This window comes from Stegodyphus dumicola, chromosome X2, assembly GCF_044657685.1.
Source record: "Stegodyphus dumicola isolate Sdum_Otavi_A_Nest chromosome X2, ASM4465768v1".
In the NCBI taxonomy this organism is placed as follows: Eukaryota; Metazoa; Arthropoda; class Arachnida; order Araneae; family Eresidae; genus Stegodyphus; species Stegodyphus dumicola.
Window position 1 is genome coordinate 73,953,535 of NC_140781.1, and position 18,643 is coordinate 73,972,177.

The 18,643-nt window shown below is 33.0% G+C and overlaps 1 protein-coding gene across 2 annotated transcripts in view; it reads right to left on the reverse strand.

The window, feature by feature from the left end:
* The window catches only part of LOC118181422 (rho family-interacting cell polarization regulator 2-like), a 151,672-nt gene that overhangs the window by 38,047 nt on the left and 94,982 nt on the right, over positions 1-18,643 (reverse strand). For both annotated transcript variants that reach the window (XM_035350566.2, XM_035350567.2), the window contains 4 exons: positions 11,752-11,900; positions 11,511-11,655; positions 6,439-6,768; positions 395-513 (listed from right to left, as the gene is read on the reverse strand). In XM_035350566.2, coding sequence (XP_035206457.1) covers positions 395-513; positions 6,439-6,768; positions 11,511-11,655; positions 11,752-11,900 — 743 coding nt within the window. The remainder of the gene's footprint in view (positions 1-394; positions 514-6,438; positions 6,769-11,510; positions 11,656-11,751; positions 11,901-18,643) is intronic.

The following is an 18,643-nucleotide window of genomic DNA, read 5'->3' on the forward strand; positions in this document are numbered from 1 at the left end:
GTTATTGGTTGGATAAGAATGAAAACAACATGTAACTGTCTTTTTGGGGGTATCTTTTCCATGCCTCTTAAATGGCCATGACTTTTATCTTTTCCCTGCTCTTTCATGCTTTTTCCATGCCATCTGACTAAGTTTGAGACTCATTGTGCCACCATTTCACTCAAAACTGGTCCAATGCAATTTTTAATCTAGATTTTGAAATATTTCTAAAGTGAGACATGGCATTATTATTGAAAAAGCTCATATTTTAGATTATCACTACTTTATTAGGGTGATATCATAGCATAAAACCTTTCCCCTTACCCCAGTTTTGTACACCTTTTTAATTGGTGTTGCAATTTCAATGTTGTACAGTATGTAAACATTTAAAGACAACAAGAATCAAATCACTCACCTGTCATTTGCATTTTCAAATTCTTCACTTTCAATTGCAGTGTTTAAGAAATCAAAACAACCAAGAGCACTTTCAATGGAAATACTAATACTTGAACCAGATGTACTGTCATTTTCCCCCTATTCAAGAATAAATAAAATAATGTTCTAACAGCTTCACACAAAATTATTTTTTTAACAACAAAAATACGCATGCTATTATTTTGAAATTAGAAATTATCTTATAATGTTAAATAATAAACAATTTAATCAAAATTAGAAAATTACACCAATAAACTTACTAAGTTAGTTTCATACTTCTGGCTACTGGCTGCTATGCATATTGTAACTTAAGAATTTCCAAAGATGGTCACATTAAAACAGTACAGCAATAACCCACTGATGAAAAAATTTACAGCAGAAATTTGTTCATTTTATTCATTTCTGTGTTTGAAAGGTCTGTAACAACTATTAAAATTAATAAATAATTAAAATAATATTGTTGTGGATTTCTGTACACTTGTGTACATTATTTCTTCACACTTCAGTGAATAGTGCCCTTCCCAAGGTCTACGAGCATATAGACCAATCTGCCCTAAGTGTCTGTACACGGTCTGCCTTGAAATTGTCGTACTAGTGGCTGAAGAGAGCTGACGAGACAGGTCTGAGGCTGTGCTCCGCCTGTTTCTTTTGGCAGTAACTGCCAAATACCGGTCCTCATTCGGCGTTGTAACTCTGGGGCGACCTGTGATGTAACGTCTACTCACGTTACCATCATCTTAGAATCACTGCCAAAGCCTGAAGATGACACTCTAGGCAATTTCAAGTTTGTCTGATACTTCCAGTTGGGTACGCCCACATTCCAGACGGCTGATAATTCTACCACGTAAAAAATCATCCAAATGCGTCCTTTGTGTCATAACTATTTGGTTATTGCACTGAAATACTTATAAAGTGCCTGCGAACAATTTTACTTTTTTGCCTATATTCCTTATATATATCACTCTCTTACACTCTTGTCATTGTGAGGTACCATCGGTGTCATCTGGTTACTTCCTGAAATTTGCATATGATTCTCGAAGATGTGTGTAGTGATTTTACAGGTGATATATTTATTTTAGAGTTCGATTTCCGTGTGACTCCAAATTATCCTTAATTTATGGACATGAGTGTATTTTTAGAACAGAGAGACGAAATACCTAAATTGAAAATGAAGAATTAAGTGACTATTACTAAAGCAAATTATACAGCTGATTTACATATTTTTTATCTTTCATATATAACCTTTTTTTGCAAAGTGTCCGTTAACTTTAGAAATTATGATAAAAAAATAGACAACCATGCATTCAAAAAACATCAAAAGAAATTAATGATTGATTATTTAAAAATGGCAAAGCATGCAAGGAATATCCGCCTCAGAACGGATAAGAATTTTTTAATGGAAACTAGTTCACATTTATGTTACATATTGGAAAACTCATGAAAAATCCAAACATTCAGCCTGTCTGCCAAGAATTAAGCAAGGGATTAACTACCAGAGTTCAGTGATCTTATCCACTCATCCGCATGTGGACAGAGATTAATGGTTACAATTAAATTTACATACTTCCAATTGACTACACAGTAATATAACTGAGAAAATTCATAAAGGAAAAGCATATTAAATGAATCCATGGAATAATTAATCATTAATATGAACCAAATCGATGATTTTTACAACTTTCTACCTTCCCCCTCCAAGATTTACAAACAAAGAAAACTGAAGTACACACTATTGTAATACACAAAACAAGTCCATAAAGTATTATATGCTGCATATATATTACAAAATAAGCATTCTATACTTATTTTTAAAAACCCCAAAACAGAGGCTGCACACATACTCATACAGAGGGTGGTTACATATTTTTGTAATGATCTTGCTTTTCTCCATGAATTTAAATATTAATTTTAAAATACAAAAATGACTGGCATCAAATTGCAATAACGTCTAATTATCGTCTGCAGCATTAAAAATATTCTTTTCTTTAAAATGTTGCTAAAAAATAAACAATGGATTGAAGGCTATATTTTTGTGCTGTCCGAACTCTTATTCAAAAAAAAAAAAAAAAAAAAGAGATGTCAAAAGCATGGTTTTAATATTTCTACCCATATGATAAGCGACATAATTAATATGAAAGGAAAGAAACATCAAAGTTGACATCTGACTGGGAAAAAGATAAAAAATGCATACCAAACAGAAGTAGGTATAGCTCTTATTAAATCATATCACATCTCATGTTTTAAAGGAAAATCCAGCAGCCGTAACAGCTATTGCAAAATCTTTAAATATATCTGTAGGAACTGTGAACAAAATTATAAAATCTTATTTAAAGTTAATCAAAAAAAAAACATGATGTTCATTGCCTAATGCCAATACATGTTTCTCAGCACAAGACTATGTGCAGATTGCTGTATGAAAATTATTTCGATAGTGAAAAATGGAAATATATAGATACAATTGAAAAGGCTTGTATATACTTAGCTGATTGCAATAGAAAAAAGATCAATTTACTATTGAAAAAGAGGAGAAAAAGACTCAATATGTTGGTTCAGAGAAAACAAGGAAAGTTTTTCTAACGGTTTTAAAGTTATTACTGGATTCTCTTACAATGGAAAAATTAAAATAAGGAAAGTAGGAAAAAAAGTCACAATTAATTTGAATTATTATCAGAAATATGTTTTAACACCTATTTTTAAAGAAGAAATTCTGTCTCTTTATATAAACAATCTTCACTGTGTTAAGTTTCGTCAGGATAAGGTTTCAAGGACATGCCTCTAAATCTACTGCTCTATTTTTTGAAAAACCAGAAATGAAACTGAAATTGATGCTACTTCCTTTAACTGCATCCCACCCAAATCTCCTGATGTGTCACCTATGGATTACTGTGCATCTGGACTTTTAAAACCAGCTCATTATATGCGGCATTCTAAAAAATTGGATGAACTCTGGAAGATTGCGAAGAAAGAGCAGAATAAAATCAACCATGATGTTTCAAGAAAAGGACTTTTATCTTGGAAATCAAAGTGTAATATGATAGTTCGACAAAAGGCTATCGGATTAACATATTAGAAGATAAAATCCTAAGATTTCTTTATATATAAATATTTGAAAAATCATTACAAAAATGTGTAAATACCCTCTGCACACATAGCTTATTAAATACAAGCATCTAAACACAATACAGAAATTGAGTATTATAATGACAGAACACAGGCACACTGTGCGTCACATACACTGGTGTGCAAAAATTAAGGACGAAGTCGAAAAATTAGCATATCAGCTGAACGAAGAGGCAGAGCGGACAGAAAGACCAATCAGGAGATTAAGTAAGGTGATGTACGGTAGCACATGCGCAGATATGCAGGTAGACGTAATGGGGGAGTGTCTGAGTAGTATAAAGCATGTTGTCGGTGTAAGATCAGTATTTCTGGCAAAGAGATTGCACACCGTATAGCAGTTAAAATCACACCGAGTTGCTGCCTCAGCGAGAAATGGCGAATAATCAATCTGTTAGACGACATCTGGATGCTTTTACCCGAGGTCGAATTATTGGGAAGTTGGAGGAAGGCCGCAGTGTGACAAGTGTGGCTGCAGAGTTCGGAATTGCTCACAGCATCGTTTCACGACTTTGGAGACAATTTCAAACTACAGGAACAGCTATCCGGGGGTTTAGTAGTGGTCGTCCACGAGGAACCACACCCGCAGATGACCGATATATTGCCTTACAGGCCAGAAGAAACAGGCGGCAGACAGCGGGAGAAATCACTAGACACACGACACAGGCGACTGGACGAACGATATCGCGTTTTACCCTGGCCAGAAGATTGCGCGGTAGTGGTCTGTTTGCACGACGCCCTGTACGGTGTGTACCTCTAACGCCTGCTCATCGGAGAAGGCGTTCTCTGTGGTGCCGGGAACACTGGAATTGGAGAGACAATGAATGGGGACGAGTACTCTTTACAGATGAGAGCAGATTCAGTCTGAGTAGCGATTCTCATCGCATACTCATCTGGAGAGAGCGGGGAAGCGGCAATCATCCCTCGAACATCATTGAAAGGGACAGGTATGGAGGTGGCGGTGTTCTCGTTTGGGGAGGCATCATGCTTGGTAGTCGTACAGACCTTCACATCTTAGACGCAGGTTCAGTCAACGGGACCCGTTATTGTAACGAGATTCTTCTTCCATATGTGCGTCTTTTTAGAGGCGCTATGGGTCCGCAGTTCCTTTTCATGGACGATAATGCACCATGTCATCGCACAGTAGCTGCCGAACAGCTCTTAGAGAGTGAGGATATTGAATGTATGGATTGGCCGGCACGATCTCCGGATCTCAATCCCATCGAGCACGTATGGGATTTTCTAGGCAGACGCTTGGCAGCTTGTACCTTACCACCAGTAATGATTCCGGAGCTTCGATTGGCACTGCAAGATGAATGGGCAGCAATGCCTCAACAACTCATTGACACCCTCATTCTCAGCATGGGCAGACGCTGTGAAACCTGCCTAGCAGTCAGGGGAGATCATATCCCCTATTAAAGACCGGATGTTTCTTGCTGGACACCCATCACAGGGATGTTTCGGCCTTCAGTTGCATTGCGCTCCATGCTACTTTTTTAATAAAGCTTCTCTTTATCCCTCTGATTTCTCTTTTAGTAAGTGTTGCTTACGTTATGTTCTTACGTTATGGGGATCTTACGGTATTAAATGTGTTGATTTGGAAAGCTTTTGTACAAAGTTATATTGAAAATACCGTCTCGTCCTTAATTTTTGCACACCAGTGTAATACACAGAAGTGACAGAACACATAACACAAACAGGTTTATTAAAAGAACTATACAACAATTATTTCAAGTTACATATGCATTAGGATTGATGCAGGCTGATGAATTTTACTAATACTGCAAAAATTAATGCTCAATTTGTGTGTGTTCCATGGAAAGAACTGATGGTTTGGGTTTAGTTGATTATACAAAAAGCCACTAGGGCTACCTCCCTAGCCTTCATGGAGGAACCTTCTAAGGCAAACTGGCTCGAATACAAGTTTTTCCACATGTTCTCATAGTTTTCCATGTGTTTCATGGTTTTCCACATTACACAAGCTATGCTAATGGCCAGGCAGCCAGCTTGTTTGCCTGGAATCAAACCCAGGTTGAAACTACTAGTGTTCAGTGATTTTACAGCTTAGCTGCTGGTGGGCCCTGCAAAGAACTGATGATGTAAGAGGAAAGATATATAATAAGAACGTTATACAACACAAAATACAGATACTATTAAATCTATATTAATAAGTGTTTGATTTGATGCACTCAATTCCACTGTTACTATCTAACTCATAGAAACAAAACTGCTGTCTAGTTTCCACTGTGTTATCAATAACTTCAGCAAAATAGGTTAAAAAATGAATGAAATCATTTGCACTGACACATTTCCATACTACACTCATGTGACTTAATGTTAATTCATGCCATGCTGCACTTAAAATTTTCAATAAAATTTTCAACTTTAATAAATGTAACTTTTCTAAAATTCAATTAAAGCAGGTGTGTTTTTCTCTTGAACAGCTGTTAGAGCTCAAGAACAAAAATATCACATGCAGGCACATATTATACAACACAGAACTCCAGAAAAAAAAATATGTACTACATTGATTAAATATAGACCGCACAAAAAGTGACCTGACTGTATAAAGGGGGAGGCTATCATTTATGTACTAGAAGTAACTTTGTCTGATTTTTTTAATTTATTTTTATTTCACTCAAATTTCAGTTCTGAAATTTTCAAACTGGACCATGTTGAATACAGGTTAATCAAAGCCAGATTATGAGGGGTATTGCCTAGTGTATATGAAGGTTTTAATGTGTAATGCAAAAGTTCATGTCTATACTGTTAGGCTTAGTTTTTCACAAGAATGATGATCAGAAACAAAGAACTGGAAGAAAGGTAAAAAATTATCTTGCCATTCAAAATAAGAATTCCATATTTAAAGAATTTAAAAGCCCTTATTTTCACAAATAATTAGCTTACCTTTAAAAATCTGTTAATGCTTTTTAACACTTGGGAAAATTCATTCACTTCAGGATAAGATTCTAAATTATCATCCAGTATTAAAGATATGCTTTTAAGTATGTCTTTTAAATTAGAGCCAGAAGCATGAGAGTCCGAAGATGAAACACTGTGACTCTCTGAGTTTTCTTCACTTGGACAAGGAATGAAATCACAGTTACTACAAGGGCAATATTTAAAGGTGGCTTCCACATCAGGACTTGTAAATGCTGAACTTTGGGCAGAAGCACTTGTACTTTCGCTACTACAACTTTGTCCAATATCACAGAAATTAGCATTATGCTGTGTGCCCTTTGGGAGAAAAGATATATAAATAATTTACTCAAAGCATACATTTAAAAATGATAACTTCATCTAAACAGATATTTGAATTAAAGAGATTGACGACTGCCTAATACAATAGAAAGTCCGAGATCCGGACTCATCTGGACTTTGGCAATTCCGGATTTCGGATTTTTCCGGATATTAGACCATAAGTTTAAATCTAGTAAGCTGGTACGTAGAAATTAGAAATATGAAATCTTGACTTATGAAATAATGAAGCATTTATGATCTAAATGGTGTCAAAATTTACAAAAAAAAAGATCAATATTTATTTCTTTGAATATAAGTTGCTTTAAGTTTTGTGCTAATACTTTCTCGCTAATTCTATAGACAGACTTAATTTCTTATTCAGTTACAAAGTTTCATTTCGTTCAAGTCCTGTAATTACTGCGTCCAGAATTCCGACTAAATTATCAATCAAAATTGTTTTGTTTTCAAAAAACTCTCTGTAGCTTATTGTTTCTCTCTATATACAGCTTATCTGTAGCTTATGATCATTTTCAATAACCTGTCTGTAGCTCTGTAACACTATCAGTATCTAATATTACAGTTATAATGACTCCTCAATGAGCTAAACCACACTACAGATTTCGTCATCCATTCAGTGATTGATGATTGGGAGCATTGTTATAGCAAAGAAAAACTTCTGTTGTATCATCTTCATTTATTAAATCCAATATTTAGAAAATTTCACCTTTCATTTGTGATATCCGAAAACCTTCGAATTTCACGGTTATCATCTTCATCAGCCTCACCTTGAAATATGGTTGCTGGACAAAATTTATGCCATGAATTTTCTAAAGTATCTGAAGACACATCTCCGACGATCTCGTGATGATCCACACAGCAGATTTTATGCAAAAATATTTCAAATATTCTTGAATAGTCTTGCCATTATTCAAGAAATTTAACATGAATTTTAAAAATGCTACTTCATATTTGCATTTCAGCTCATGCTCTATTCCATTATCTATAGGAACATACAATTTGGAAGAAAGAATTATGCAAATACATTATTTTTCACTAAAACAAAATGAAGTATGAACTGTACAGTTGTCTACAATCAGAATAATTTTTGCGTGATCAGGTAAACCAACTGAATACAAATGTTGCCGAGCCTTGGGCATGAAATGATTTTCAAAACATTCATTGAGTTTATGTGAATAAAAATCAGTTATTCTTAATTTAAATATCACTAAATGTAATCTTTTGGCCTATGAGTAAGCATCATTAACAAAATCTATTTTTAGCATATGGAAAGAAATTTTTTTAAATGTTTCCTCATCAACATTTCTTAGGCAATTAACTTAAATCTGTAATCACTGCCAAGCGTAATGTCAACAGAGAAGTTTACCATACTCTTTGTTATTCAATTACTAATATTAAAAAATATATATTTTTTAGGCATCACTGCATGAGTCATTATACAGGTTGTCATGTGCTGATAAACATGCAGTGATAAAAGCCAAATATAATAAATAATGATTCGTCAGGGACATAAAATTTTAGTTGGTGTTTAAAATCAACAATGTTTCTATGTAGAATGTTTCAGTTTGAGATGCATGACAAGCAGATATGCAAGTACTGAGTCAAATTATTGATAGCACAAATTTATGCTAAAATGATTGTTTCTTCAATAGTGAGGTATTTTAATTAGTGGCAAAGTTAAATTAAGAATCGGGACTCTCCCCATGTTTTATCATGGGAAAAAAAATCACATGCACATGCATAGAGCATAGAAAAAAAAATCCTTAAAAAAAGTTTGACGTTAGCTTTAAGATCCAGATTTTAGATCAATCAGGATATTGGATGTCCAGATCTCGGACTTCATACTGCATTATGATGATCACAAGTTCTTCTATGAATTACATGAAAAAACATATAGATTCACTTAAAAGATAAGTACTATATCACATACGAAAGGGAGTTAAAATATCCTCAACTGCACTTTTAAGTTGTATGGCAGATACTTTTATCAGATCTTGAAGAATGAAATACAGTGAAAGACTAAAAATCTGCACAGCTTGGCAGCTGCTGTGCAGATTTCCGATCACAAATAAAACATAATCAAACTGCAAAAAGCACAAATAGATAAAAAAAAAAAAAAAAATTCAAAAAAGCATATAAAATAATTCAACTTCATTTTGATTACCTTATATAGAAATAAATACTGTGCATACTCACCTATTCCCCCTTTTACTAATTTTGTCACGAAAATTCTGCGAATAATTTAATTTTTGAAAGATGTGATTACAGTAAGAACAAAACAAATGGGAAGTGTTTATGGATAAACTATCGGTAATTATTGCAATATTATTTATTTAAAAGAAGCTTTATTCCAATAAGAATACACAGTAATACAAGCATTATAATATCTAATATGATATCATTTCTACTTCCCCTGTATCTTATATCTTGAATCTCACCCACACTTATCGTTGTCTACTGCTGTTCCCAAGGCCTCAAATCATTCAGTGCTGCTGGAACTATTGTATATGCAATCTACTACAGCTTGCAAATCATTGCTCTTGATCACTGTTAAATTTGTCTTCATTTGTGCAATAACTTTTAGAACCATCAAGAACATAAGATATCCCTATTTGATTGAACCTCTTCCATATAACTGCTGTATTAACCAGAGCCCATGCACCCCAAATGCAGATGCAAATTACTTTGTACAGTCACTGGGTTATTTTGAAGTAGGAGACATGAAAAATGAGCAATAGCCTTGCTGGAACTCGAACCTGGACCTCTAGAATACGCTTCAAGCATGCTACCATTACACAAAGAAGGCATGCTGAAAGGAAGGAGAAAATAGCTAATATACTTAGCCTTTTTTTAAAGGGCAACTGGGGATTAGAGAACCCAATCACCAAATTCGGGTGGTAATGAATTATTGTCCACCACCTTTTATTTCAGGCACTACTGTACGGTCATTAGGCTATTTTGAAGTACGAGACAGGAAAAAAGAGCAATGCCCTCGCCAGGACTTAAACCTGGGAGCTCTCAAATACTGTTACGTGTGCAACCATTACACCACAAAAGCATGTTGAAAGGAGAAAATATCTTATGAATTAGTATAACAAAAACTGGATTGGACATGGACAAAACCATTTTAAAATTTATGAGAGCTCACTTTGTAAACGTCTTGAGGAAGAAAAATTTGTGAATATTTTTAAAAAATTCAGATGCTTTGCGCTAAAAAGCTAAGAACGAATGTGAGAAACTGCTATTCTGTCATAGGACAAAATTGCTAGCTTAGTACTAGTCATTACAAAAGAGAAGAAATTCAGTATCATTAGCAGGCCAGCAGTCAGTGACCAAAAATAAATGTTGCTGCAAAATGTAGCCTGAAACAATGATGGTAATTTTAATGACACACTGAATACTAATATAATAGTTCTAAAATATAATTATATGTATTTGAGGGAAATATTGCTAAGCTTTGTGAAGTGAATAACTCAACTTAAAAACTTTTTGGCTTGGAATCCTTACTTTTCTTGGCATGACTGCCGGCTTCAGTGCCATTTTGGAGTTGTATTAGCACTTTAAATTGTAACTTGATTTTATGGTTATTTGAATGAAATCTTTTACTATAGATAATTCTTTTTTTCTCAAAGAATTTGATGGCAGAGTCTTCATCATTTGGCAGCTGTTAAATAAAAAAAAAAAAAAAAAAACTGCAAAAGATATATACATTTCTTTGTTAACATCTGAAAAGCGTGTGAATTTCAGAAGTTGGCAGGTTTTAATTCAAAGGATTTTGAAATCTTCCACTATACTAGAAATGACTGCCAGCAGATTTATAATTGGAAAACTAATCATACCTTCCAACCAAGCTGGAGGTCCTTACCTATAAACCATAAAGTTATATAGAAGAAAAATTCTTTCTTGTGTTCTCCGTGTAATTAAAAAGCACTTGGGAGAAGGAGATAAGACCCAGTTGAATTACAGTCCACTACATTTTTGTTTAGGTGACTCTGCACCCTCTTGGACTTAAACTTGGGACCTTCCTTGGTTACCAGATGAGCATGTTTTCCACTGCACTGTAAGAATATATAAGAGAATATAGCTGTAATTCCTTACATACCCTGCTTCTGAGTTTGCTTCTGCTGACAAAATTTTGCATTAATCCTCCAAATTTATCTTCCTGAACTAATTTTAGACATATTTAACCATTTCAGGTTTCACTGGAGTTTGCTTACATGCTATCATATTATTCAACCATATCTTTATTTTTACCTTCAAATTCTTCATCAACTTTAATGTCATTTCCAGGATATTTTACTACGTAAACCAACTGACAATAACTTTCTCTGCTAAAGAACGATGGCATTTTGCATTGCGAAAAAAGCATAAGATTTTATAAATTTAATCATTCCATTTACAAAGCACAGATTCTTCACTGAGAAAAAGGAAATAAGGGCTTGTAAATTTAATCATTTTAAGAAATCACAGACTGTCCAGTGCACATTCAAACAGAAAAACGCATACAGTAACATTTATGAGCTTCACCAATCTGAAATCAATTCCTGAGATTATGCCAAAAGATCACCCTATTTATTGCATACATACATTTACAATGTATCTCCCCCCCAAAAAAATTCACCTTAAAATAGGCACTTTTAACTTTCAAGAAAACAATAGTTTTTGTCAACATGCAACACACCCCAATGTCCTTTTTTCAAAAGAGAAAGAAATTTTCAAACCTCTTTTTCTGATAATGAAAGCTCGCTGAGATTTTCTACTTCATGTATTGATGACTGGCTAATATTATGACGATCACAAGAATAAGGCATCCCGGCTGAAGGAGGTACAGGTACACATATTTTTTCTGCTGATGCAGAAATAGAACTGAAAATAAAATTTATTAATTTTTAGTAATTTTAAAAAATATGACAGCTTCTGATATTTGTTTGAATGAAAACACAAACAAAAATACTTTCTTACTTCCATGTTATTACAAGGTTTAGCTTCAATGATCCAGACTGATTTAGATTAATAGTCATTTGCTGAGGATGAGGACTAAATAAATCTCGGGTTTCACAGAATTTATTTCCTAACAAAATGTTTTTCCCCAATCCTCTCACTTCAACAGCCTAGATTTCAAGGGAGGGAAAAGTTTACAAAACAAATCTAAATGACTTAAAAATGGTAACAAAAGAGAAACTCAAACACATTTTTGTTACCGTACCACAGCAAAAATAAAATATAGTATAAACAGCATAAAGGTTTACATAATGCCAATAAAATAAAAATTACCAAAGTGTTAGAATAAAGGCACTGCAAAACACAAGAAAAGTAAATGTAGAAATATAATTAATCTGGGAATAACAGGTGCAGTACTGATGAAATTCTTCTTCCAATGAAAAGAAAATCCTTCTTATAATTTTTATGATAGTTATAACTTAGTATTCACTTCTAACACAATCTAAATCTAAATTGCTAAAAAATCAACATATGTTTTTGGAGTTATGTGAAAAGCCATTTTTGATCACCCATAGGATTACGATTTTTTTTCTTTTTCCAGTTTTACATTAAGATGAAAAAAACCACGCTTACTAAAAGGGCTGAGCCACTGGTTTCTAAAATTTGCTTCCTCAATTATAGCCTATTGACTCAACATTTGAGTCATACAACAGAATTAAAAATTTTGATACAAAACAGGGGACATAAGGAATTCTTATTTATACATAAATGATAAACTTTGCTAAAGCAAAAAAAAAAAAAAAAAAAAAAAAAAAAACTTTAGTTACAACAAAAAGTATAAAAAAAAACTAATGAAAAAAGAACAATGGTTTGTTTTTTCAAGATTTAATATTCCAAAACAGTTTCTGAGACAAATTCAAAACAAAAATTTACAGAATTTTTAAAATGGCAAATCTATAAAAATGGAAAGTTTTTCAAGTCAGAATTATCAGTTCACATGGACAATTTTGGTCAATCAATTGTGAGAAATATGCTCTGTGTTACTTCTTACTGTTCTGCGAGGTTCAATCTGCATATGTGTCCTCTTTAGCAGTTGAACTTACATCCTTCAAAGTAAGTTCAGACTCCATCAAAACATTATTTTTTTATATTTTACGCAAATTCTTTTAGTCCTAGATTGCCCTGGAAACTTGTCATGCATTACAATAAAGTAAAAAAACATAATTACAAAACCTATAATGAAAAACACACATTTACAAATCAACAAAAAATCTAGTTTTAAATTATAATTAAACACATCAGTAATCTTATGATTAATACATATACAGATGCACTTTTGAGTGGATACGATCAGAATACAAAATGCAATAAATTAACTCACTTAGCATTTATTTAAGAAAGGCAATGATGAAATTCTCCCCTTCCCCCCCCCAAAAAAAAATAGTTCTTTTAATTTATTTTATGATAGTTATAATTTCAACATCAGCCAGTTTGGACTGGGAAAGTATTTGCAATGACATCATTTATCTGCTCAGATTGTTATTTTGAATGATTTGTATGTGTGTGTGTGTGTGCGCGTGCCACATAATAAAACCATATAAATTCATGTATGATCTTTTAGCAGAATTTTTATAATCTCCTAAAACAACTCACACACTCTTGTTTTAGGAGAGTGTCACAAGAGTGTGTCAAGAACATGGCATTCCCTTCTTTCCATCCATTAGCTATAAAGTTGCACATATTTTGAAGAAATTTAACTTTCGGGTTGTTTATTCTCCCATCAATAAAATTCTGAGTTCCATACTCAAGGACCCCATTCCGGATATGAATTCTTGGGGTATTTATAGGATTCCTTGCCAGTGTGGTTTGATTTACATTGGCCAAACTAGGAGAGCCTTAAAATTTCGTGTCAAGGAACATGAGGCACATGTTAGAAAAAAGGAAACACAGAAGTCTTCTGTTGCTCAAAATTGTTGGTCCGAAAATCCCACTTTCAATTTTTCTGCTGCCAAAATTATTCAGAAAACATCTTCCATTGGAGAACTGGATTTTCTAGAGGCATTTCACATTCAAAAAAATCTTTCTGTTCTAGTTAACGATCCTAATTCCAATCCATCTTTGCCTTCGGCCATTAAAGAAATTATGTTTTAGTTCTGGTTTCACCAACAGATGGCACCACTTGCTTATTCTTGTCCAGACTTTCTTATCTTATCTAATCATTATTTCCTATCTTGTTCATTTGCGGTTTTGCAGCTGAGGATGGTGGTTCGGTAAAACCATCGAAATAAGTCCTGTAAAAATTTTGAAAATATTACGCTGGTTTTTGTTGTTTGACTTCTGAATTAACATTTATTATGTTGTTTAAATTTCAGAATCAAGATAATTAAAAAATTGCTGAAATGAAAGACATTTTAAAACATCACTGACATAAAAGTACTTCTAAGCATTTTTCTTAAAAATGTAATTTTAATCTATTACTGTTATTTTAAAAATATTGTAGTAACATTATGATACATGCTAAAATATCATCATGAACTCAACAATTCACAAAAATGAAAATTTTGGGGGGGAAATATGTTTGAAAATCGTCAAAATGTTGAAAAGTCACTAAACTTGGCAATGCACAAAAGAATTCATATTGCTAAAATGGAAAAATGTTTTTGGTGCAATATAAACTGCAAGAGAAAAAAATTTAAACAAACTGACACAATTTATAGTGCCTTTGCACAAAAATTGTTCAATTCATAAAATATGAGTTTTGCAAAAACAACGACTTATGAAAGTTAGTAGAAATAAATTAATGCTGGTTATCTTGCTCGGACTTGCAGTTCAACAGAAAAATCAACTCAACAGTCAACCATCATTGACCTCCTTTTAAAGAAAAAAAAGTTTAATGGTTACTTCTTTCCCAAAGTAATATTCTAGACCAAGGGTTCCCAATCTGTCTTTGCTTGTGGATCCCAAGTCTCAACTTTAAGTATGCAGACTCCCTAATTCACATGTGTAATATTCCTAAATGTAATATTTATGTGTAGAATATTAACAGCAAATAGGTAAACAATTAAACAATTTTTAAATTTAGATGTCAAACAACAAAAATCAGCACTATATTTGCAAATTTTCACAGAACTAGTTTCAATGGTTTTACCGAACCATCATCCTCAGGTGCCAAACTGCAAATGAAGCAAATTCTTATATGAAATATTTATCTGCAGATTGTTAGAAGATAATAATCTAACTATAATAAATAACTGTTCTATAATAAATAACTATTCTAACATAATATGAAAAATATAGATTACAAAAATTGAAAATTTTAACTGATAAAACTGAAACATTTATACTTAAAACTTAAAAATAAATATACTATTTTAAACAAGACACAAATTCATTCCAAAGCCAGTTACATAAGATATCATTAAATAAATCGGGCTTTCTAAAAAGATCCTAATGGCTGACGTTTTGATATTTGCAAATTAATATGTAACTCAAGTTTTAAGAGAGTAAGACAGAGATCTGTCATTTTACTATATCAAGTTGATTGCAATTTTGTGTTAACAACCATGTTAGCCGACTAAGGCCATTTTCCACAAGATAAGATGATGGGAAAACAATAAAACACATTTTAGCTTTACATAAAAGTGGATATTTGCATGCAAAGTCACTATTCTTCCTTACATCCTTCCTTTCCTTTTTCAACAGACATCGGACTATCTCATAAGATAACAATTCAGTATTATTTTATTATTATTTTATTAATAATATTTTATCAAGAACCCCTTAGTTCATATTATTGAAACTGAAAATATATTTTTTTCTTACAGATGCCCTCGAGGCTTCTATGGGCCCATGAGGGGAGGGGTTCATGTGGGCCAAGGTTGGAAACCTTGCTCTAAATGGTCCTCATTGTTTCTAGTGGCACTAAAGCAAGGACACTTGTACTCTTAACATAAATATGTGGCTCTCCCTAGATTTAGATTGTTTTATTACTTGCATATTTCTTCAGAATATCCTACTCCTTTTCAAATGCCCTATTTATATCTTTTGCCCACAGTCCTGAAGAATTTTCAAATTCACACATAACATGCTCTGGAAATGTTACCTTTATGAAGTTCTACCTTTTATTTTCTTGAAAGATGTGTTTTCATTGCAGTAAGTGAAAGAATGGTTGTAAAGTACATCTGTATTAAAGAATACTTTTCCATTGCTGACAAACATTTTCCATTGCTTAATCGGTAACATCTGTTTTAAAAAGGTTGGAAGAACAATCAATTAGGCAGCTCAAAACTTTCATTTCGGGCTGGCTGACTGTTCATTATCTACAGAAGAAATCTGAAATGGTTCCATTCTAAACAAAGTGGACAGAATTCCATATTCATTCAAAATACTAATTCACACACAGAACTGCAGTCAAAGAAAAAAGATGCATGTCAGATTAAAGAAACTAGACAATTCACAAATTTTTGCTTCAATGAAAGACTTTATCATACCAAAAATTGTTTCCAAACAACATACGGACTACTGGAGGTGCTAAAAAACAAGAATTGGTGCAATATTCATAAATTTGCAGGACTGGTTAGAAAGGTTTAAATACAGAACCTTCTCAGCTGCAGAAGTGCAAATTATGAAAAAGAAGCCTGTGCTAAGGCAATAACAATGACAGGAAGGAAGTTAAGCTGCTGGCATCATACATTCAGGAAATACTAAAACCTGAGGATAAAGACAGACTGTCATCTACTGATGAAAAATTATAACAACTATGAAGTAATTTCCTTAAAAACTGAGGATAAAGACAGACTGGAATTAGGATCAACTAAAACTGAAAGATCTTTATGAATGTGTACAAGTGTACAAGTGTGAAAGACTTCTAATGGAAGATTTTTTTCTAATAATTTTGTCTGCAGAAAAATGGAAAGTGTGATTTTTTCACCAACAGTTTTGGGCAACACAGGATTTATGTGTTTCTTTTTTCCTAATGCATGATGCTCCTTCATGTGAAATTTTAACTTAGTCACTGTAAATTAAACCACACTAGCAAAGAATTCAAAATATACCCCAGGAGTTCATATCCAGAATTGGGTCTTTACGCATGGAACAGCGAATTTTATTAAGAAACAATAACTCAAAAGTTGAATTTCTATAAAATGCATGCAATTTTATAGCTAATTGATGGTAAGAAAGGAATGAACACAGAATTCTTACAATCTCCTAGAACCAGAGTGCTTTTTGATGTAATTCGCATTAATAAGCACTCTCTGGTTTTACCGTCACTGTCAGTTAATAAGAAAATTACCCAAACTCTAATAGCCTTGACTTATTAAAAACAAATAAATCTTATTCTATTAATTACTTGATACCAGTATAAAATTAGATGATTATTAAATAATTGTTTTTGAAAAATGTAAGTAAACTGATAGTAACATAAAACTGCTTTCAAAGGGAACATGAGTTATAGTGGTCTGCAAATTATTCTAATTTATAAAAGTGATCCCCCACTGAACAATATTTAAGAAAGGCTGGTCTAAATAATATTGATATTTCATATGAATGTACAAATTACAAGTAAATTACAGAGAAGATAACATCTGCACATGCAGCACCATTCTTATTGATTCAATAGACAAAAATAGACGAAACATAAGACTATAAACATGAATATGCATTTTTCAAAAAATAAAGTATTAAAATCTGAAGACAGAATTTTTAGCTCTCAGTTTGGAAAACCTAACAAAGAATATTTAGAGACTAAATCTTTTTTAATAAGTATACTATCTCATTAGCTAAATCATGCATAAAGGTGAATTCTTATACAGTACAAATCCAGAAATCCGCAAAGCTTGGGACCAGAGGTTGTGCGGATTTTAAGATTTTGCGGATTTCAGGACAGAAAAGATAAATCATAATATTCGACTAAAAGTGCAAAATAAATACGGCATAGATGCATTTAATTAAATTATAATATACATTATTACAATAATTTATTATATGCATTAAATTATTATTACATATATAAATTGATTATATTATTCATTGACATTAGGCTCCTCTATTTTTAAATCAGCATGATTCTGCTTTCCCTTTTCTCTCGGAGCGGTCCTGAAATTGGTACCCCATCACTCCGCCGCTGCCCGAATCACTTGTACAAGACAGCATCAAGGTTTTCCGATTTCGCCTCATGCAAAGATTTCCGGTTTCGGATTCAGTGTTAGAATCACTGTTGCTGTACAACAGCTTTTCTTTATTTTTCCGTATATAATACACAGTCCGTGTCGCAATTCCATACGACTCTGCTATAAACCGAGGAGTAGAACCTGCCTCTATCTTTTGCAGAATCTACTCCTTTTGCATTACTGTCAAAGCAACGTGTTTACGTTTCTCAACGTTTCAAGCAGTAAAACCACGAGTGCTTTTCTTATTTGTCAATGTATTAAAAAGGGCTGAAATTTAAAATATTCATAATTTAGCCACAAAATATCCGGATTAAAAAAAAGGGGGCAGTACTACGCAATCTTGTGAAATAACAAAGCTCAGAAAATACAAGTACGTGAATCGTGAACTTGAAAGAAGAATTGAGTGAATCGTCCGCTTTTTTACCTCGATGCAGATTGGAGAGTAAAAAATGTTATCATGATGTCAATAATTTGATATATCCGTTATGACTCATTATTATTTGGTAATTATGACGTCATTATTCGGTAAGTATTTTTTCTTCGATATTTCGTACTCCATGTTGTGGTTTCCGGAACCTATAAACTGAATGTTTATATTTTGAGAGCCGACACGGATTTCAGGAGTTGGCAGATTTCAGGTTGGCGGATTTTCGGGATTTGACTGTATCTACATCTGGAGTTTAAAAAAAAGTTTTCAGTCTTGATTACTGATATTTGGTCACTTTGTTTCAAGTTTGCTTCTA